Below are 24093 nucleotides of genomic sequence, written 5' to 3'. Positions count from 1 at the left end.
TCTTCTAATATGACAAGAGTTACAATAAACATCCTTAAATTGTTTGTACACCTCAGATTAATCCTTTATTGTGAATTCCCAGAAAAAAGAATGAGCATTTCTATAGCTTTTTATATGTTCTGTTACTTTGGCCACCATAAAGTATTTTTCTACTCTATGGTCTTTCCCAATTGCTCACTTTTCTGAACCCTCCCCTTCATATCTACATTTAGCCACATTTACAAATGAATATATATTAGATCATTGTTATTTTAACTTTCAGGTTTTTGGCTATTTGTGAAATTAAACACCTTTTATCTGTCAGCAGGGTTGTGTATTTCTTTCCTGGAGAATTGCTTGCTCATGTTGTTCGTACTGAACTTTCTCCTAGAGGGGAATTTACTTTTCTATTCAATATTATTTCTCTTGACATACCTCAGGATGCCAAATTCACTTTAACCAATTAAATGACTACATCTCTAAAATTAAGCAATCTGTTTCCCATTGGCAAGAGGACTTGTGTTTTCCATTTACTCGTAAACCAATTCAAAATAAAAGCATAACTATCTAATACTGATTTAATTGTTTAATAAGACATAAGTGTTATTATGAGAGGAGGCTAGTAGAAAGAACCTTGAATTAGACTAAATCTTTTTTGGTCAAATCACTTAACCTCTCCGCAGCCCAGTTTATCCTGTAAACTGGGACTGAGTTGCCTTTCAAGGTTGCGTAGATTTCAGAATATTATGCCAAGGACAGTATTTTGGCACACAGTGGCTTAATAAGTGGCATCTTTAGTTTTCATTAGCTCCATTAGTTTTATTGTATCTTCCCTTGTCCCTTTCTATAGTGGTTTTCCAAACTGTGGGTCTCAAACCATTAGAGGATTGTGAAACCAGTGTATCCAATCTGGGGGTACAACTAGAACTTTTTAGTGAAAAAGGACAGAATTAAATATATAGGAATATTGCACACATAGTGAAGACAAGTGTTTTTCTGCCGAACTTTTGTTCCGTATAGAACATCTAGGAGGCGAGAGCCTGTATGCTGGCGCACAATGTAAAATGTACTTCTTACTATGGGTTACAGTCAAAAACTTCTTCAAAAACCACAACTTTATTGGACACTTGTCTCACAGTCCCTAACGCTATAGTGGCTGAGACATCTAGGTTCAAATTCCAACTCTACTAATTACTACTGTAGGACTTTGGACCAACTGCATAACCTCTGTATACCTTAGTCTCCTCACTGTTAAATGGGTGATGATTACACCTCTCCCAGGAGTGACGTGGGAACTGTAGGTTTTCATATATCTATACCACTTAGCGGGTATCAGTAACTTTTGGCTGTTATTTTATCAAGATTTGAGTAGAATATAAACTTTTTCTGAATAAGCAAACAATGCTACATAAAAGAATATAAGGTTATCACATTAGGCAGAACCGAATACTTAAGTTTTTTCATCTATGAAGTGATGGAAAATTAGAAATCAGCATCTTATTTCCACAAACATAAGTTCAAGGGCCATGTCACTGTTCTTAGTTTTGTTATTTACAAACAGCATCATCTCTCAAAATATGAAAGACAAGAAAATATTAAGCAATTAGTCTTTGTCAGTATATTAGATCCTTAATTGCCCATTATATTTTTGTTTATGAAAGACTTTAATTTCACAGTGGTATACATTAAGTAAAAGGAGCACTGTCTCTATTTATAATCTTTCCTTGATTTAAAAATATCAGAAATGATACAGATAACATCATTGACTAGTAACAGCTAAAAGTGTATAGCTTTTACCTGTTTTGATAAAACACTTGTAAAGCACACCTTATATCGGAAGAGGATTGTTTTTGGAAATTATAGAAACATTTGTTGCCTCTAAAAAAAATATATTCAAGTCCATCTTCTAGATGTTGACACTACTGAAGAGAAGTCTTTTTTAAATAGCCTTTCAGATCATTCAACTTGTATGTAGAAATGTTTTATATTCCATTATAAGCTGGGGTAACATGAAAATATTTAACAACCTGAAGGGCAAAGGACCCAACCATCCGTGTGCACAAAGGCCAGAAACAATTGTGTGGCCATTTTGAGGCAGCAGCTGATGAGTGCAGGTAACTAGCAACAGTGTCTGACTTCCAGAATACAACAAAAATTGAGTCAAAGCATAATTAGACAACATACTTTTAATTTAATGATGGCACTGTTGTATACAGGTATTTGTATTTAATGCAATAATTTATTTTAAATCCTAGAGTAAACCACAATCCCTCAAATATCCTGTGGAGATAAGTAATAATGCATATCATATCTGGTGATTCTCACAGCAGAGTACCAAATTCAATTTTTGAATACATACATACTAATATTTCATACATATGTATGTGTTTGTGTATGTATCTGTATATAATTTTAGTCCTGCTGACGCACACGAAATATAAAAAATTTACAGTATTATCAGTATCGAAATTTCACCTAAGTTATGCAAACAGGACTCCAGTTTTTTGCAGGAAGACAGATCCTAAGCTAAACAGAATTAAAAAAAAAAATCAAGAAAACCTTTTAGAAAGTGACCTTGAGTTGGAAAAATACAATTTTCCACAATCTGGAAAATTCTGGGTTGCCAAGTATTCCTAAGGAGGGGAGGCAGGAGGACTGAAGGATCGATTGACTGATGGATTGCTAGAGTGCTAAATTCATTGCATAGATTATCTTATTGCATACTCAAAAACCTTACGTCTTTGGTATGATTATTCTTACTTTACGAATGAAGAAACTAAAGAACAGAGAAGATTTGAGTCCACATCTTTCTGATACTCCCCTTTCAGGTTTTATTAGTAGCTACTAGTGGAAAATTAAAAGCTTTAAAGAGAGAACATATTATAAAATGAAAATGATTATCTGTGTGTATATATTAGCTTCAGGCATCATCTCCTTTCAGGGGATCCAAAAATCTCTGGATTTTGTTTCAGATTCTAATAATAATTCCATACATCTGAGATTATTCTGCTTTCAATTATACTTCCACTAAATATTTTAAGTATGCATAATTAATTCACAAAAGATTTTAATTTTATAAAAATCCCGGGTCTGTTCCCTGGTTATCTCCATTTCTTTGCAAATCAAAAGGGCTTTATAGGTCCGTCAACTTTCCTGCTGAGACTGTAAAGTTACTTTTGCCCAGACGTGTTCGTGTTTATCTATTTCTGCCCCAAATCCTGTCCCCTTTCTTGCCAGCACTGCCTGAAATCTTAAGGCACACAGTAGAATTAATTATGAAAGTCCAGAATATGTTTAGATTGGAGAATAGGACTTCAAGCCTATCTCTTTAGAATGCCTTCTTTACATTTATAGAGCACTTCACATGTACTAAGAAAAATCTAGGCAGGGCAGGTTTCATTCTTCGTATTTCTGAAGGCAGATAAATGAAGAGGTCAAATGCTTTGTCAGAATTCATTTAGCTATGAAGAGGACTAGAACTGAGGTCTTCTGAATACAAGGCAAAGATTTTTTCATTGATTACCTTATGGATTGTTTTTTTAATGCTTTGGAGGTAAACAAACACTTAAAATCATTGAATAAGTTAATTTAATAGAATAATTCAATAATATAATCAAATTGAATAAACTGAAATAATTTGACAGACAAGACATGTTTCATCATCAGTTCCTTGATACATATAGTCAATCATGCCACATTTATAGTGGCTTCAAACATTTACCCAGCAAGACAAGTGAATTATTGATCCCAATATTGTCCACAGTAAATGTCAAAAAAACAAAAAAATGATTGGGAGGAAAATGGACCATCAATAAATGAGATTCAAGAACTAACTTCTCTTTGACACTCATGACACCTTATAGTATCAATGTTGTAAGGGCATTGCTTACAACCATCTTAAAAGTCACTAATATATTGAATGCGTGCTATCATTCATCAACATTTTCAATATAAATATTTTATCTTTCTGTCCTCTTATAAAATACAAATGTTGAGAGCATAGAGCATGTATGTTGTCGGCAAATGTTTCATCCACAGTTCTGTAATATATGGATTGGAAGTTAAATCTGCACAGTAAATAATTGGCAGTATAAACAACTAATAGATTTGACAGCTCACCTATTATTGTTAGGAGAATGTTTTCAGTAAGTACGCCTGATCTTACCTTCTGGGAAAGACTCTCCATGGTGGTTCCATAAATACTTTATGAACCGACATAAAGTAATATGCTAATGATAGACTATTTACCCAGTGAGCAGGTGCACCTCCTGATGTGTTTCATCTCTGGTGTACCTTTGATGTGGGATCAGTTAAGCCATTTTGAATTCTTTTCTTTCTTTATTTATTTTGCTTCCCTCCCCTCTCAGATCCACCTGAACTTAAAATGGTGAGCGAGAGTCATCATGAGGCGCTGGCCGCCCCGCCAGTCACTACTGTTGCAACGGTTCTCCCACATAACGCCACAGAGCCGGCGAGTCCGGGTGAAGGAAAGGAAGATGCCTTTTCTAAGCTGAAGGAGAAGTTTATGAATGAGTTGCATAAAATTCCATGTGAGTACTACTACATATGGCTGGTTGGTAGGGTAAAAACAAATGCTTGAAAATGACCTTACCCATGGGGGAAAAAAGCAGTTCTCTTTTTTTTTTTTTTTTTAATGTGATATCTTTATTTTGGACAGAGTTTGTAGACACAGACTTAACATTTTCTCCCTCTTTCTTGGGGAACACAAAAAAGCAGTTCTCTTAACATATTATAAACGTACATTAGATTTTTTTCTTCTTGGCATGGTGGCATTTCAATAATAAAATGGAAAATTAGAAATGGAATTTAAATATTTAAATATACTTTATACATCAAAGCCCAGGTTATAAAAAACAAATTGTATCTTGTGTTTAATGCAGGTATTTTTTTTCAATGTCTGCTTTTCTCTAGAATATTCATGTTTATGAGTTGTGCCATATATATTTTAAATTTGTATTCATGAAATTATTCCATTGTAAAGATTATTCCTAAGCAATGGCTAAAATGTACTTTCCAGATATTGCAAGCTTGATTTCCTTTTATTATTTCAAAATCTTCTGCACAATTTTTAATTTTTTTTTTGTCCTCATCAGGACAACAAACCACCACCTGTACCAAAGTGTATGTGTATGAGCGCAGCACTAGGTTCTATCGGTGGCCTTTAAAGCTGAAACCATAGGTTGGTCTGTTCAGATTTGAACACTTCTGATGAACTAGAGAGTTTTTCAGATGCAAGAAAAATACGTTTTGGGCTTCACAAGTTTTATACTCTAAGTGAGAAAAGAAGAAATAAATCAATAAAGACGCAAATATATACAGCAACTCATGTGGTAAGAAATGATATAAGAGAAACTAAAGACGAAATCAGAGAGTGAGACAAACCATAAGAGATTCTTAATCATAGGAAACAAACAGGGTTGCTGGAGGGGCAGGGGGTGGGGGATGGGGTCACTGTGTGATGGACATTAAGGAGGGCACGTGATATAATGAACTCTGGGTGTTATATAAGTCTGATGAATCACAGACCTCTACCTCTGAAACTAGTAATACATTATATGTTAATTAATTGAATTTAAATACAAATTTTTTTTAAAAAAAAGAGAAACTAAAGAAGAGTAAGTGGAATATGGACAGGCATAGTGGGTAAAACGTTATTTTTTTAGGATGACCAGGGCTGGTTTCTTTTGTAAGGAACCCTGGAGTGAGTGGAGGAGGAAGTTTTAAAATCTGGGAATTTCAGACAAAGCCCCTTAGGCAAAAATCTGCTTGGAACAGCAAGGAGCCCCACAAGCCTTACGTAGAATGAATGAGGTAGAGGGTGACAGAAGGTAACTTCACACTGTAGCACATGCCCTATCATGTGAGGCCTTGGGCATTACTCTAAGGAACTTGGATTTTACTATGAGTGAAATAAACTGGCTTTGGAGAGTTTTGAGCAGAGGTGTCCCATGATCTGACTCAGGTTTTTTAAAAGATCACTCTAGCAACTGTGTTGAAAATGGGCTCTAGAAAGGCAAGGGCAGAAGATAAAGCAGGACATTGTAGTAATCCAGATGAGAGATTTATCAATTTATAAGAAAACTATTTTATAAGGACATTGAGAAACCAAGCGGGGAAAAAAAAAAATACACGGAATCAATTTCTTGTCCATTAGTGACTAACAATTTGTTGACCTGCCTACTTTTAACAAATTCAAGTTCATCTGAGAGACTCTCAGCATAGTTGCCAGTAATTACCATTGTCAGCAGGAAGATCCATAATCTAGAGGAGACATATTTCGTTTTAATCTATCACCATTTTTACTGTCTATGTAACTGAAATTTCTAATGGAAATAACATTAAACACAAAACATATCCCCCAAATCAAATTCCTTTAGGAGCCTATGTTATATAAAGGTTATCACTTTTGACTTGGCATAATATAGTGTGACGCTAATGACAGGTAACAAATTAGAATATTAATTGATTTCAGTCTCTGAACTAAATCTTGGCTATCTGGCAGATGTGGGTTTTTTTTTTTTTTGTTTTTTTTTTTTTGCAAAATTGATAGCAAACAGCTTTAGTCTGTCACTTGAAATTCCCACTTGTGAGATGAGAGGTGTCACAATGGCAAGGAGTATGCATGTCATTAGTTGGGTAATCTGCACAGTCCAGCACGGAACATATTCAAACCAAATTGCCTGATGATATCATCCCTAACACCATGGGGCTTAAAAAGGGAAAGAAAAGGAAATGGTAAATGCTGAGCATTTTTATCTTTCAATTCATTCTGCACACTGTTATCTAAATGAAGCAGACAAGGTTTTTCGGAACGTCTCTTTATTTTGCAACTTTGATTTTAATATGACTAGGGCCCTGGTTGGTTTGTAAAGCGTGAACTCGTGTCATCCAAATAGCTGTGATTAAGATTTTGATATTCATGAGCTTCTTGAAGTAGAGTGCACCTTTCCTTGAGCATGGCAGAAAACCAAATAGCCAGAACCTGTCCCTTAGTCCGGAATAAGAGTGGACTAAGGGTCATTGTGTAATTCGTGCAGAAATACTATTGGATAGACCGTTTCACAGAGGGATTAAAAACACAAGCTCTGGACAGTGACTACATGGGTTCAAATCTAAGCTCTACCATATACCAGCTCTGTTAATCTTTCTGTGTGTCAGTTTCTTCCTGTATAAAATAGGGACAAAGATAATCTCTCCACCACAGGGTTGCTGGGTAAAGGGAGCAACGCATATAAACGGCTTCACAGAGTATCTGGCACAGAGTAAGCATTCTATAAATGTTAGCTAGTATAAAACTCAAGCTGTCATTTTAACAAATCTATTTCCATTTTAGAAAAGCCCTCTATTCAGGTCAGACAGAAACCCAAATTATAAAAATATCAGAAACTTTGCAGCCCAATATAAGCACATTGCACTCTCTAAACCCATCCCAATGATCTAGCAAAGGTGAATTCCCTCATGGGGTTTCCTTTCCCCATTATCACCTCCAATTTTCCTTTTTCTTTCTTTAATAACTTCTATAATTTCACTTTCTCACTCCTTCCTTCCTTTCGGCCCACACATATGCTCAAGCTTCTCCTATCTGAAAGTGCCTAGCAAAAATTCAGCACACAGTAAGTGCTCAGGAAATGTTCCATTTTCTTCCTTCCTACACTAACGTTTCCTTCTCCTTATCTCACCTCTCTGTCAAGCTCTCACTGTATCTCTTCCTTCATATCTACCCCAAAATTTACTGAAAAACATAACCTTACTCCTGATATCTATTTCTTCAATTCCCCATTAACGACTGGACTCCTTCCTCTCCAATTTCCATCCTGCATGTGCCACTAAAGTTGTTTTTACGTAAGTCCCCAGGCACTCCTTGATGCACAGTTATGAAGGTTATGATCCACCTTCACTCGGTCAGATATTTCGGTATCATTATCACTAGCAGCCACCATCATCTGAAACTCTTGATTTCCAGGACTCTGCTTTTTCTCCTCTCCCTTCTTCACCCACCCGTACACTGTTTCATTGACCGGTCCTCCCCTTTCATTGTCTTTCCTCCCCTCAAGTGGTAGAGGATCCAGGATTACATTTTTAACCCTGTTCCATTCGGGTTTTTCTTCCCAACATCCTTGGGTGATGTCATTCACCTAGTTTTTCAAATGAGAGATCTCACTGTCATCCTTACCTCCCTCATCTATTTCCCTTCAATCCTATACCTGCAATTCATTTCAGTCCTGTTAATTCTGCTCAGGAAAAACCTCTCCAACCCAGCCAGCACTCACGTTCCGATGTTTTCTCTCACGCTTTTCTCTCTTCCCGGACTCCCTCAGGCCATTAACACGGACACATTCTGTTATCATCCAAGAACCAGTTCAGATGTTATCACTTGAATGAGAAGTTTCCTCATTTCCCAAGGCAGAATTATTTGAGTCTTCCTCCAACCTTCCAAAGCCCTTCATGAAAATCTTTATCTTGATTATTTGGTTTTGTTTGGGGCCTATCTTCCTCACTGAAATGTAAATTCCTCAGAGACAGGAACCATTTCCTCCACATATTTGTATTTTCCATACTTGGAAAGTGCCTGACCCCATGCCAGAAACTGTATAGATAGTATCCTGTTACAAACCTTATTATACCAAACATTATACCAAATGCTCTTTGTGCCATGCTTGGAGAAACTGACCTAGGCAAGTCATGGTTTTCAATCCATTTCAACCAAGGATCCCTTTGTTCAAATGAAATATTATAGAAGCCTCAATTTATAATGTGGATAAAGCAAATCAAGCTGCTGTGGTGAGTTCAAAGTGTCTTCCTTACTCACCCTCCCTAGATACTCTCCCATCAACAGCAACAAAGACCCCTGGCTGAGAGGAACACCGTTTGAAAGCAGTGACCTGGAAAAGTAGTAGGAAAAGCTGTGTTATCCCTCCCAGCAACACCAGTGAAACTCAACACACAGTAGTGATTTATAGGTGGTTAACTATGGCACAAGCCAATCAGTGATGAAAAATGCAGTCCAGTAACTTTGTTTTCCCTCATCTGACTGCAGAACGGACAGAATGTCATTGTCGTGGATCCTGTCATTGCTTTATGTTAATGTCATGAACGTGATGTTAATGCCAGAAGACCATTTCAAGATCAAATGAAGAGAATCCTTAGGAACAGACAGGAATCCATGGCATGTGAATAACAGTAATTATTGTAGTGATCGGATATCTCTATCGAGGAGTTAATGGGGAAGTATGTGCTGTGCATTCTGTAAACTCAACCTCTATTCCGCCCTCTAAAAACTGTCATAGGTGAGAACAATTATCCTCATGTTATACATAAGAAAGCTCAGGCTTAGTAGGGTAAGTGATTTGTCCAAAGAAGCTACACATGGTGCAAGCTGTAGGTAAGGGAGCGTCAGGAAAAATCTTGCAATTTATAAATTTGCTTTAAAAGAATATCACCAAGGCTGCAAATCAACTCCACCATTCCTTATCACCACCAAGACTTGAAACTATTAGGGTCTCGTGTGCCTGTTCAGAGCTATTGCTTGATATTTGTCTTTTGATAGGTTTTAAAAGACTGAATACGTGGAACACAAATTTAATAGTAATTCTGTTTCTCATTGCATTATCTGGATTTAAAGTGGATACTCATTCACTTTATGCTTTTGCATTTTGTTTCTTGGACTCACTGGGATGGCCATGTTAATAATGCATTACTACATAAGTACTAATCGTTAGGTTTTATTTCATTGTATCGATGAACTCTGACTCAGCTTCAGCGATCATCTGTTAACTCAGTTCTTCACGCTTCAGAAAAGCATTGGCTAAAATGTGAAGTGTTATTATTCATTGTTAGCTTCTAGTAAATTGAAATATCTCTAAGAAAAAGTTATAATACTGATGAGTGTTATTTCCAGAGCAAAGCAAGTCCTTTGTAATACTGAGTGCCTTCATCGATGCAATGTTGAAGGAATCAATTTGGGACAAAGACACTTAGAGATAAGGGTTGCAATTCATCACAGCACAATGTAGTAATTTGTGCTCACATTCAAACATTTTTCATTAAATCTTAGCTTATTTCATCATCTTTTTAAGTTTAATTCTGGTTCAAAACGTAGGAAATACCTGTGTGTGTATGTGAATACACACAGAGAACTATTTAAGAGCTACCATTAGTAAAAACTCACTCCTTTAGTGTGAGGTCAGTTTTGTTCTTGGCAGAGTTGGCACTGCCCCCGGCCAGATATTCTAAACATTCATTGGGCCATTTTTAGTGTGCTATAAAATGGTTAAGAGGAATGGCAACTAGCATTTAAAGATCATGGGCCTAGGAGCTTACAGCTCTTGCAACATGAGACAGCTTCACACAATGAAAAATGTTCCCACATTCTGCACGATTTTCAAAATCTCCATAAGACATGCATTTAAAAGAAAACCCTGTTTATAATTATCTAAGCCTAGAACTATTTGACATATAAACATGGCTACACTGTATTTTTGCATGGTTCTAATATAAACTGAACATTCTAGCTTTTATTGTTAACATGCACCCAACCTCTGGCCTTTTATTTTCTCCTGATTTTTTAAAATCCTGATTGTCTTCTCTAAATCCAAAATCCCTTTTTGCAGTTGCAAGCATTTGATTATTTCATTGTCTTCTAGTGTCGTTATACCTGAAGATTTTTATACTGAAAACATATGCTTACCACATTTTCTTGATTTGTAAAAATTATATACATAGATATGTTGTATTATTATTTATACTTGGAGAGTAAGAAGAGTATTATAAACTATTTGTTATAAATTGGGACGTTGTGTGTAATATGGATTTTTAAAGAACAAGTTGCAAAATGATCCCATTAACAGCCTATATTCAATGTGGAAACATTAAAAGAATATGCTACTGATATTTCAGGAAAGTTGTTTAAATGTGTCCTTGAATTGTATTTCCCTCTTGGAAGCCTATTATGCAGAAAATTCCCCGGAGAAATTCATGCCTTTCAAATGAACTAGTGTTGAGGGATTTTATAAATTTCCAAAGCATGGTAACGGTGAGCACATAAAGCCACCAAGTGAATTAAGATCTCAGCTAAGTTTCTCAACCTTATTTAGCTATATTCCATTAGCATTTCAAAGACATTAAGTAAACACACCTGAGGACAAATAAGGGTAGTGGATATTTTGGACACATATTAAAAATAACTCAGGAATTACCTTGCTGAAATACTTTACAAATATACAAATATATTTTAAAGTAGTTTTAAATGTCTACTCCTCACCACATACCAGTTGCATGTCAAAATACAGGTTACATTGTCACAAGAGAAAGCCTGATTGCAGATGCAACTGTATTAAGAAAATGGCAGAAAGAGAGAAGCTGAGAGACTATGGCTCTTTACTCTTACCAACTCTGTCGATCTTTTATGGCGTGACAGACAGGTTTGTACCAGTTTCTATTAAATCGAACAAAGAATGTAAAAGCAGAAACCAGCAGGAAAACATATGGTGTACTGGTATATTTTTAGCCCTTGACCTTATTTTTTTGTTCTGATTTTCATGTAGGAGAGTACTATAATAAAGGATTTAAGCTTGGTATCTTCCGATCCTACATGCCTCCCCAGCTTGCCTTTTAAGTGAACGTAGGAGGTTTAAAACAAAAATTAAGAAGCTATTGGCCCATTTAAAGCTTTCCTCATCAAACACTTTGAATGACCTGCTGTCCTGACACAATTTCAAATCCACTTAAACCATCTTTTTTTTTTCCTTTTTGAGCTCTTTGTACACATAAGAAGTTAAAAAGAAAAGCAGGCAGTCATGGAGGGGGAGGGCGTCAGTAGACTATAAATAATAGAAACATAATTTGCCTTAGTAAATATTCCATTTACTAAAAGCATTGTGGACCTGTCCATAGAAACTTAGAAAAGATCCAGGATCTCTGTGTAGTAAACCTTAACTGATGGGAGTTATATTGCTCATTGCCTTGAAAGTAAATTATTATGGTAATAATTTCCTTTTCAGAAGGATTTGGATCCAATTCTATAAAATCAGTAAACCATTACAATGATTAGAAATATTGGTGTAACCATGTAAATATTACTCCCTAAATTCTTTAGTACACTTCAGTAGCCCTCAAGTGTTACTACTTTGTCCAGGATGCTATGTAAATCACTCAGGGACTCTGACCCAATATTAGTAACTAACCCAAGTTGGGACAGCATTTTTTGCTATGATTCAAGGCCAGAATGTGATTTTAGAGTTGGTCTGTTTGGGTTCAAAATTGTGGTTCTGTCATTACTAGTATATAACCTTAGGCAGATCATTTAACTTCTCCATGAAAATAAGGATAATAATAGTACATAATCTCTGGGAAGGTGTGAGCAGTGTGGTATTAATATTGGGATGCCTGGGTGGCTCAGTCAGTTAAGCATCTGCCTTCGGCTCAGGTCATGATCCCAGACTCCTGGGATCAAGTTCCACATTGGGCTCCCTGCTCAGCAGGGAGCCTGCTTCTCCCTCTCCCTGCCACTCCCCCTGCTTGTGCTCTCTCTCTTTCTCTCTGACAAATAAATACAATCTTTAAATATATATATAATACTCCAGGTTCAAACTTCCAATACATATTTATGCAGCACCAGCTATGTACTGAGCTATATATGACATGCTAAGGAACTCAATCAAAGCACATAATTTTAACTTGTTTCTAGGTCACAGTGGCATTATAGACTCAGAATTCTTCTGCCAGAGGAGCTCTAAATTCAAACATCTTAGCAAGACATCAATGGCGTTTTATGAGATGATTTGCTATGGTTCACACATATGTTGGACCTATCAAACCTCATATCCAACTCTTCACCCTCACACAGTTTGCTTCATCAGGATGGACATGCTTAGAGTTACTGAATGTATTATCCACAGTGTCCCATGCTTCCCAGTCTTGGTACAAATTCTCTCCTCTGCCAGAAATGTGTTGCTTGCCACTGCTTGTCGGACTGGACTATTAACAGCTATCCTTCAGAATCCACTCTGTTTTAAAGGTCTTCCTGTCACCTTCTCATCTGTCAACCAGCAATTCACCTCTTGTAATAAGTCTTTACATGTTTGTAACTGTCACTTTATGTTTTACTTATCTATTGTGTTTTCTCTCTTAATACCCATCGATCTACCCTAGACCAGAACGCTGTCTTTTCATCTTTCTGTCTCCAACCCCCAACACTTGGTTCACATTAGGTAGAATGATTCTCCTCTAGCTCAAAAGATCCCAGATAATCATATTCTCAAGTAAAGGGCTTCCACTCATAGATACAGAAGGCAGATGGGTGGCTGCCAGCAGCAGGGAGTTGGTGGGGGATGGGTAAAATTGGAGGCAGGGGCTCAAAAGGTACAAACTTCCAGTTATAAGATAAATAAGTCCTGGGACTATAACATACAGCAGTGACTATAGTCAATACTGTATTGTATATTTGAAAGTTGCTAAGAAAGTAGATCTTGGGACACGTGGGTGGCTCAGTTGTTAAGCGTCTGCCTTTGGCTCAGGTCATGATCCTGGTGTCCCGGGATCGAGCCCTGTGTCAGACTCCCTGCTCTGCGGGAAGCCTGCTTCTCCCTCTCCCCCTGCTTGTGTTCCCTCTCTAGCTGTCTCTCTCTGTGTCAAATAAATAAATAAATAAATCTTTAAAAAAAAAATGTTCCCCATTGGCCTGGGGGCAGCCCAGTCCCAATCAGTGCTAAGCTACAAGCAGGTGCCATGTTGGTCCTCGGGGTAAATGGTTCTCCCCAGAAGCATTTTTATTTAAGTGGAGATCTGGGACTTAGTTTCATCTTTGAGTTTTAAAAACTAATATGTTGTATTGGAATGTCCGAGAAACAAGATGAACTCCTTTCTTATGACTATTGCTACACAACACAGCCCAGTTTCTTGGGCTTTCGTGGTGAGTTCAAAGACAACTGCCAAGTGTTGTGTTTCAGCACCTTTCCCAGCAATGGGTACTTTTGTAAGATTTGCTTGGGTGAATTCCTCGGTTTCACAGGTGAAACCTACACAAAACACTGCGGTTTAGCTTTTCAGCTGCTCTTGGTGCCAGTAACGCCACAACTGTGGAGATCATTTGAAGTGGTGCCTCAAAGTGGCCTTGCCTGGTGTCTTCTGCCCACACTAACTGGAACTGTGCCCTGTCACCCCCCTTTTCTGCAGCTGCTGCATCCACCTACCTTTCTTCCCCGTATTTGCTACTGGGGCTCTATTGCAATTTACCTGGCTGCCTTCCAGGGCCTAATCAGTAGAGATCAGTTTTTGCCATTATACTTTAAGTAGGCATCAGCTCTAACAGTGTCAAACTGTTTTTTCTACAGTGGTTGTTTTATTAACATCTCACCAGTGATGTAGGGCAGCTCCAATTGCTCCACATCCTGGAAGTTTCTACCCTTTGGCCAGTATCTCCCCACTTCTTCCATCTGGCAAAGGTTTTCTTAAAAGGACACCAAAAGCATTAACTGTAAAAGAAAAAGTTGATAAAAATCAACTTCTTCAAAAATAAAGATTTTTGCTTGTTGAAATGTACCATTAATAAAAAGGCAAGTCACAAACTGGGAGACAATATCCATAATACATCTATTTAATAAAGAAGATGCTTCCAAAATATATTGGAGAAGAAAAAACCGCTTACAAACCAATACAGAAATGAGCAAAAGATTTGAACAGACGCTCAGTGGAAGAAGATATATGTGACTGATAAATTCATGTAAAGATATTCAACAATTCTGGTCATTAGGGAAATGGAAATTAAAACAGTAAATTCCATTTTTGAAGTGCTACATCTGTACATCTGTATATGCCATTTGCGATTAAAATTATGTATATCAAACTAAACTCACCTTTTTCCTCTGCAAAACAGATACATACACATGTATATTCCTCTATCTTGAAACTCAGACCTTGAGCATCACCTTTGACTCTTGCCACATTTTCCCTATTGTCCAACTTGTTATTAAGTCCTATTACCTCATTCTCTGTCCCTCTCTCCTTTCCATTCCCACTGCCACTGCTCTGTTTGGGTCCTCATCCATATTACAGTCCTTAGAGCCTCCTAAGGGCTCTTCCCACAGCAATTTTCCACTGTTTTGCCAATCTGATCACACATACACTTTCCAGGTGTTCTTCCTGAAGCCCTGCTCTTAACACACAAGTCTCTTTCTCAGGTGCCTTTAGTAATTCCCCTTTGCGGACCCTCATTTGTCATCCAAGTCCAAGACCCTCTGCGGTGTAGCCCCAACCCATCTTTCCAACCTTCTTTCAACTTCTCTTAATTGAACTATTCACTGTTCCACAGATACATGCCTACATTTCCCGCCTTTACGCCATTACTCCCATCTCTGCATCTCCAAGCCTTCATATCCTAAAGGATGAAGGCTCAATTAAAATACCTGCATTCCTGTAATGCTCTTACTAAACACCCCTATTATTCTTTTAATATGTTTATCTTCTACCAAGAAGTAGTAGTGATAGTACGCTCCTATCTTATATTCCTTCCTGGACTTTAATTTCTTAGAAGACAGCCTCCTAGTCTGACCCATTCTTTCCTTCTCTAGGCTACATGCTACATGCCTTACAGAGAGCAGGCCATCAACAAATATGGAGGGCATAGATGAATGGCTGGTGGTGGCATACCATGCAGCATCAGTTACCATTCTTATAATCTAATAAGAGAGATAAGATATGCGTGGAAACGGTAACAATGTAAGATGTTATGCATGCTGAAACCTCAGGGATGTGTAGAGCCGTCATCAAAAACAAGACTGGAAAAGACTTTTGGAATTCGTTTGGAGAGGGCCATCAATATCACGCTAAGGAGTTTAGACTTTATTTAATAGTTAAAGAGGAGCCAGGAACCATTCAAGATATTGAAACACGGAAGTAACACAATTACAGTTTTGTTTCAGCAACATCAATCTGGCGGCAGTGTGTGCGTAGGCTAGATTTCAAGGGGAGGGCTGGAAAGAGGGACGAGGCACAAAGGAGGTAATTGAAGGAACACTGCAGATAATGAAAGCCTCAACTGCTGTGGAAAGAAAGGCACAGAAATGCCAGGCACTGCAAGTGGATGTGAGGGTGTCCAGGCAGGAGCAAGTAATAGTTCCAGAGAAGCTGGGTACCATGGCAGGATCATGCCCTCTCGGGAAGGGGAATGTGAAAGAGAGATCAGCATTGGAAATGGAGGTCTGGGAGTTGACCACATATAAATTTAGTTCGTGAAAGTGGGTAACTGCCGTTATTAAGAAAGTATCATAGGGTGGAAAAGAGAAAGTGAATTATTAAAATTTAAAATTCATGGCTGAGCAGGGAAACCAATGAAGAAATAGTTGAGTGGGTAAAGCAGAAGTTCAGAGTGTCAGAGAAGTGAAGGAAAAAGAGTTTCTGAGAAACAGTAGTCAGTTTGATTAAAAACTTATTAAACCTACTCCTTGAAGTGTGGGAGAACCAAAAATGACTAAAGCATGAAATCTGCCCTAGTGTTATTTTCAGTCCAGTGGGGGACAAGGAGCGGATATCATCATCATTGTGGCCACCAGTAATTTCTGAATAATTAGTACAGGCCCCTCATCAATATATTATGGTTTGACCAATTATTCCTCAGAACAACCCTGTTGGGTGTATATTTATGATCCCAATTTTATGAGTGTGTAAAGAATCTCAAAGATGTTAAGCAAAACATACTTTAGTCCAGGGCATAATGAAGTAGGTACAGGTAAGCCAGGCACAAAGGAGGGAGAAAGGTTATGGGAATAACAGAGAAGGAGTTTAAAGAGAAAAAGAAAAAAAAGAGGTGGCCTTTCAATTACGCCTTGAACCAGAGGAGGTGATTTGCATAACCGAGGAAGTGACAGAAAGGCTTTCCATACTGAACAACAGGAGTTGTTCAATGTGAGTTGTGAGTACCACCACAGAGTATTATGGTTAGCAGTTTGGTTGGTGTAATTGGATTATAGGATGCACTGAATGATGTGCTTGGAAGATAAAGCATGTGTCCCCATTTTTGAGAACACTTAATGCTTTTCTCTGTAAACCATAAGGCTTTATGAGATACATCATAATTTACTCTGTAAACCATAAGACTGTATGAGATTTCAGGAATAGAGTATGATCTGACTTTTTTTTTTTTTTTTGACCATGAGAAAGAATAATTAGAGATTTAAGCATCCAGGCATGGCAAATGCTACAGATAGATCATGGAAGATTATGCCTGAGAAAAGGCCAGTGGATTTAGACCTCTTTGTTGACCTTGGAAAACCTTGTTTCATTAGGGAGCTGGAATCAGAAATCAGCTCACAGGGTGTGAGGTGACAAGCTAAGAAGTGAGAAAGCAAAGTGAGAAAGTGAAAGCAATGAATATGATCTCTTCTCTCCTGCAAGGACAAACAGAATGATAGCCCATGCACTTGACAGAATGAAGAGAAATTGGGTAAGTGTTAAAGCAGTGAATAGAATGAAGAGAAAAGGAAATAGACTGTCATTACCATAGGCAGAGCTAACTCTTTCCTGGCTACCTCTATACACCACCACATATGCACAACCCTGGTATTATCACTAATCCCTCACAGTTTTTGTAACAGAAGTTACTTGGGAACCTGTAGGCGATAGTCCAGTAACAGCCAGAATGTTAGAAACTATAATACACTCAAATGACTAATGTACTTTGGGGCGCCTGGGTGGCGCTGTCAGTTAAGCATCTGGCTCTTAGTTTTGGCTTAGGTCATGATCTCAGAGTCCAGAGATAGAGCCCCTTCCACCCCCACCCCATAGGGCTCCCTGCTCAGCGTAGAGGCTGCTGGAGAATCTCTCCTTCTCCCTCTGTGCCACTCATGTTCTCTCTCTCAAATAAATACATAAATCTTTTTTAAAAAATTACTTTGACTATAAAAAAAAAATCTTTGACTATAAAGTGCTGCTGAGACCATATGCCAACATATTTGGACTATTTTTCCTGCTTCCTTGATCAGAGGCTCCCTTGGGCTTCCCTTCCCATAGGTCTCATGCTTATAGCACTTACCAGTTTTATGCTTTTGTTAGAGCTGTTTGCCTTATTCTTCCCGATTAGTCTAAATTCTTTGGGGGCAGAGATGGACATTCTCATATATATATAGTTCCTATAAAGTAGACAGTAAATAATTACTTATTAATTTGAGACTATGCTCTATTATAAATATATACCAAAAAATGGTTTGTGGAGAGAGATATTAGTTTTCTAGTGCTGCATAAAAGGTTACCACAACATAATACAACATAATAACTTAAAACCATACACATTTATTTCCCAGTCTATGTGGATCAGGAATCCAGGCATCATTTCACTGGAACATTTGCTCAGGGTCTCACAAGACTGTAGTCAACATATCAACTGGAGGACTCAGGACCCTCTTCCAAAGTCCTTCAGATTTTGAGGAGAAATTCAGTTCCTTGCCATTGTAGGATTGAGACCACCCTCTCTTCCTGGAGGTGCGTTTTTCAAAGGCAAGTTTATAGCATGGCTGTTTGTTGCTTCAAGGCCAGCAGAACATCTCTCTCTCATCTCAGGAAGGATTCAGGTCCCTCTTAAAGGGCTTTCACCTGATTAAATCTGATCCACCCAGAATGATCTGCCTTTTGATTCAAAATTAACTGATTTGGAACCTTAACTATATCCCTACACCCTTGTCATATAAAGTAACCTAATATGTCACAGGTCTCACCCACACTCAAGGAGAGAAGATTATAAAGGGTAGTATGTGCCAGGCACAGGGAGGGGAGGAGAGGAGAGAGAGAGGTTTTGGGAACCATCTTAGTATTCTATTTACCACAGATTTGGAAAGGCAAAGAGCAAAAGAATGTTTACTTCATGAGAAGTCAGTAGAGATTGTCTTTTCCCTAATGTCATTTTGTACTATGTACATTTAATTTTTTTTTCTTTTTACAAAATTAAGTGGATTTGACCTGGAAAGCATCACTCTTATTCTCATTTTGTTCTTCCTTTTGGTGGCATTTCATTCTAACCACTAATATAGTCTTTCTGCAGCGTTCACAGCCGCCCGGTTAAATGGTGAACTGTTAGAGCGCAAGATTCATTACGCAATGCGTAATGTGACAGAGCATGAAAACTAAAGCAGTTTGCTATTCATACCTCTCTGGCTAGCAAATCCTTTAAAGGTTCTGTTTGGTAATGGTACTTAGCTCATTTCAACAGGTTTCAGAGTATCTGTGAAAACACCATTGGATTCTGAGTTGGAGATGCTGTTCCAATTCTACACTGTTGCTTTAAGAAATTGACTAAGTAAAGTACAGTTTCTGTTTTTAGTATGAATCCAGATGTAGGAGTTGAAATTATGAGCTACTGTGAGCTACTACGAACTATACTCAATATGATTATTAGAACGTGTAAGTTTGGCATATTCATGTTTTAAAATAATTATGTGTTACAAGCTTCTGACACTCCTTTAGAAGAAATACACATATGAAAACAAAAATGTGAAGAATACCCTTAAAAAAAAAAGGAAGAATTTTTCTGTATCGGTAAAGCCCTCCAAAAGACTTAAAGTTTAGATTCTTAGCATACCTCACATTCAAAAAACTGTTTCAAACACACTGTAGGGGAGGCTCCCAGTTTTCCTGAAATTCACATCTCTCTGGGTAAAATGAGTTTTCAAAAATAGTCAGAATCTTATTACAAAAAAGTTCATTATTTTTAAAATCCCAGTAATGAAAACTCTGTTTTAGCCATGAACTACTAAGAGGAGAAACTCACTGTTTACTGATTTTGAAAACCAGTTTAATCATAAACCACAACAATGTCAGCCAAATAGTTGAGGTTTATACACTGATACCCAGCGGCCATCTCTATTACATGCATCACATTTCTAAAAGGAGTTTGGTTTCTTCCTGGCATTGACTGTGAAAGAATGGTAAGAAAATCTTATGAGAAACGACTCCAGAAAAAATGATTTGTTTAATGAGGACTTTTTCACACCGGCAACTTTTGAGTATGTTTTTCAAAACCTAAAAATTATGTTTTTAAAAAACAGAGGAAAATGAGGGGTGTTGGTAGAAAAAAATAATATATCCACATTAAGAAATTAGAAATATATTTTTCAATGCAGAAGTATGTAGTAATACTACTGGGGTTGAACCGTATGCCGCAAAAAGCTATGTTCAAGTCCTAACTCCAGATACACATGAATGTGACCAATTTTGGAAATAAGATCTTTACAGAGCTAATCAAGTTAAGATGATACACTGGAGTAGAGTAGCTCTTAACCATCTATGACTCATGGCCTTAAAAGAAGAGACGCGGAAACAGATACACAGGGAGAAAGCCAGGTGGCAACAAAAGCAGAGATTGGAATGATGGGTCTACAAGGCAAGAAACAACCAAGACTGCCCTCAACACCAGAAGCTAAAAGAAAGACATAAAACAGATTCTCTCCCACAGCCTTCAGGGAGAGCCTGGTCCTGCCAACACCTTGATTTTGGAACCTCTAGCCACAGAAGAATAAGTGTCTGTTGTTTTAAGGCACCCGGTCTACGGTAATTGCTTTCAGCAGCTCTAGGACATTAATACAGTGGCCAAGTTACATGAGAATTGATGTAGGAAAGACATTAGGGTTCGAAGCCGATGGCCAAGAAAGAATTCGTCAGACGTCTTTGGTGCAAAAAGGTAGTTTTATTAAAGCACAGGGACAAGACCCATGGGCAGGAAGAGCTGCACCGGGTCATGAGGAGTGGCCCATTATGCACTTTCAAGTTGGGAGGGGGTTAGGGATAGCGTAAGTCTCTAAGGAATTTTGGAAGCAAGGTTTCCAGGACCTTGAGGGGGCTAGTTATTGTTGGGAAAAGGTCATTTCTTACCATCTCATAAAACCTGAGTCACGAGACCCTTCAGATGTATATCAGTGCGCCATATGCTTGGCGGATGATTGCCAACATGGATCGTGGCGGGTAAAGACAAAGGAAGTTTCCAAAGGAATTTTTATATGTTAAAGTAGACTTACAGGGTCCTGGGGATCTGGTTAGATTGCCTTCTGCCCTTAGCAAAGTATTAACATTGAGGCAGTTGAGTCCCTAAAGGAATGTCACTCTGCCTGTTTCAAGGACTTGTCAATGGGCTGTAGGCAGTAAGGCAATTTAATAATTTCTCTTCTGCCTTTGTTTCCCACATCAAGAATCACCTGGGTTTTTGTGAATGATAGATCATTTCCCATGTCTGCCCACATCATTTCCAATCACCTCTCTTTCAGGAAAGAGTGTCACTTGACAAGGAGAAAGGTGCCAAGAGGCTAAGGAAGCCAGCGACTTCATCCACTCCCTCTCCCTCAGGCCATTTAAGTGTACTTTCAATCAAGTGAAGAAGTAATACTTTGGACAGATGCACTTTTGCCCAGAGGGACCTCCCCGAGGTGCTGAGCTTACTGGAAACTGCTTTCTGCACTGCCCTGCGGAGAGTGCTGTAGTATGTACCGTACGCAGGGTAGCTTTATGCACTGTCCTAATAGCTACCGCTTACTGGGTACGCACCCAGGAACCCACAGACACTGTACACTACCTAACTTATTCCTTACAACAATCCTAGAAGGTAGATGCTAATATCACTCCCAGTTCACCGATGACGAATTGAAGGTTAAGGAGAGTTAGACACCAAGGCCAAGTAGCAGCAGAGGATTCCAGCCGAAGCCTGGAGGTCCCAAATCCATCTAGGCTCTCAACTCTCTTGCAAGATGCCCTCTCCTCCCAGAACATTCGTAGGAAGACCGTGTGTTGTACTTAATATTTAACTTGTATATAAGGGTGCTATAGAATGAATGTTAGTGTTCACTCACAGGTCATATGCTGAAACCTGATTCCAATGGGATGGTATTTGGAGGTGTGGCCTTTGGAAGGTGATTAAGTCGTGAGGGTGGAGCCCTCATGAATGAGATTAGTGCCCTGATAGGAGAGGCCCCAGAGGGCACCCGCGCCCTTTCCTGCTATGCGAGGACTGGCAAAAAGACAGTCATCTATGAACCAGGAAGTAGGCTCTGACCGGACACCAAATCTGCCAAGGTCCTCCTGTTGCCTCCAGAAATATGAAAACAAATTTCTGTTGTTTGTAAGTCCTCCAGCCTGTGTTATTTTTGTTATAACAACAACCTAAATGGACTAAGCAGGGCATTTGCCACTTTTCTCCTAGAATTGTCTCTCCAAAATTTGAAGAGAACAATTTTCCCATTTCTTCATTTTTCCATGACTTGTTTTTCTCTATAGTGTGTTAAAGAGAATTTCTTAAATTACTCAAGTATAACCACATGCTTTCTCACATTTCAGTATCAAGCAAAACATCAGGCAGAGGGCATTTTTTTTCCACATTGATGCAACTTCGCTGGTAAATTAAGAGAAGAATACTTGTTAGATCCTCCTTGTGTTTCTATTAAAAATATTCTAAAACAAAATCAATGCAGCAAGAATGAATTTGAGAACCTTACCCAGGAGCAAGGATGCTAAAATTAGAGATGTATTGCAGAAAATTGCATCCCTTTTCTCAGTTTCCAAACTCCAGGATCATGAAGCCTTGACACTGGCAAGCAGGAGGTCTCAAGTTAATCATTCTGGAGTGACATAAGTTGTTGCTTTTAATGGTCGACTTTAAATGAAATGTTAATTCTCCAAAGTCTACTCTCTAAATGTGCTAAGTATCTTTAACTCAGAAAAGGAAAGCAAAGTTAAGGGGGCCATCAAGAGGGTAGGGGGATGCCAACAGTACAAATTCAGTTAGCATGGAGAAGGAAGAAGGGAGGGAAGGAGAAAAGAATGTGGTAGGGGGAGTAAAATCACACCTAGTAAAGCTTAGGAACCTAAAATAAATTTTATTACATAAAAGCATAATACTGTATACTCTAACATAAAGTAAAATAATCAGTTATCCATTTAACCCAGTTTCAAAATGGACACATACCACATTTTTAAATGTGTTGGAACAACTGATCAATTCATTTCAGTTACATTCTGGGCACTTTAAAGTACTGCAGGGAAGGATTTCATACTGATCACTATCAGTGCTCTTTACTCTTTTCCAGGCCTAAAATTAACATGCCTTTGTGAACACCTTCATCACTATCATTGGCTTTGCACATTGCTACACCCTCATTATCTTTACAATTTGCTAAAGCTTTTTTCCTGTTTGGTAACCTTGCTCCTCAAGAACCTTCTACATGATTTCCTTCAGGGGTTTTGAATTTTTCTTCTCTCTTCATTGAAACTTTCCTTTTCTATACACTTCTGCAGAAAATATCAATATTTGTTCATAAAACTAAAGAGATCTTTACTATATTATCTTATTAACCTTCCTCCCCTAAGTTTTAACACATTTCAATTTAATACTTGTTGAGCTAGTAAAACTGAGCGTCCAATTTTACTTTGAACAGCTTTTCTTGTAAACTGCGATCTTGCTTTTTAGTTTCTTATGCGGTAAAAATGGCAAGAACATTTTTAAAGTTATTCTAAGACTCAGCTGATGAAGTAGGCAACAGTCTTAGCAAGTAAATGCAATTCCTAGAGATTGTTTCTACAGAGTGACAGCGATTATGACTGCAAAATCCAGTATGAGCAATGAGGTTTTTGTTTTGTTTTATTTTACCAATGACTCTGAAATTGTTATGTCTTTAAATAGAAACCATGCTTTTAAAAGTATCACCTTGCTCTTTACTTGAAAACTCAAATATAAATAAACTTTTAACCTTGCTTTGACTTTTTAAGCAGAACATTATATCTTTGTACAGTATTTTATGAGAGGTGACGTTTATAGGAAGAAAAATCTAACTGCAAAGAACTGTGGCAAAAAAGAAGGAAAAAATTGAAAGTAATTTTTCAATTTTGTTAATCCTTTCCAACATTAAGACAAGCTTTTATGAGGAACAACTCTGGAGAAAACCTCAAACTAGTATCTAATTGCACCAGAAATGATGTTTTACAGCAATTATGTAAAACGGATTCTAGAGAATAGATTGTAGAGATCAGGAGACATATTAGTGGTCAATTCCAAAAGATGAAGGTCCTTTCAAGGGTATTGGGTACAATAGATATTTTAGGACATGGTGATTGTTTTGAACATGAAAA

The 24093-nt window shown here is 37.9% G+C and overlaps 1 protein-coding gene across 4 annotated transcripts in view; it reads left to right on the top strand.

Annotated features, from left to right (window-relative positions):
* The window catches only part of SYT1 (synaptotagmin 1), a 522467-nt gene that overhangs the window by 320407 nt on the left and 177967 nt on the right, over positions 1-24093 (top strand). For all 4 annotated transcript variants that reach the window (XM_027594829.2, XM_027594828.2, XM_027594825.2 and 1 more), the window contains one exon: positions 4347-4529. In XM_027594829.2, coding sequence (XP_027450630.1) covers positions 4364-4529 — 166 coding nt within the window. In that variant the 5' untranslated portion in view covers positions 4347-4363. The remainder of the gene's footprint in view (positions 1-4346; positions 4530-24093) is intronic.

The sequence above is a fragment of the Zalophus californianus genome, chromosome 9 (genome assembly GCF_009762305.2).
Source record: "Zalophus californianus isolate mZalCal1 chromosome 9, mZalCal1.pri.v2, whole genome shotgun sequence".
Taxonomy (NCBI): domain Eukaryota; kingdom Metazoa; phylum Chordata; class Mammalia; order Carnivora; family Otariidae; genus Zalophus; species Zalophus californianus.
The sequence above is the reverse complement of the archived record's forward strand: the minus strand, read 5'-3'. Positions and strand labels throughout refer to the sequence as shown.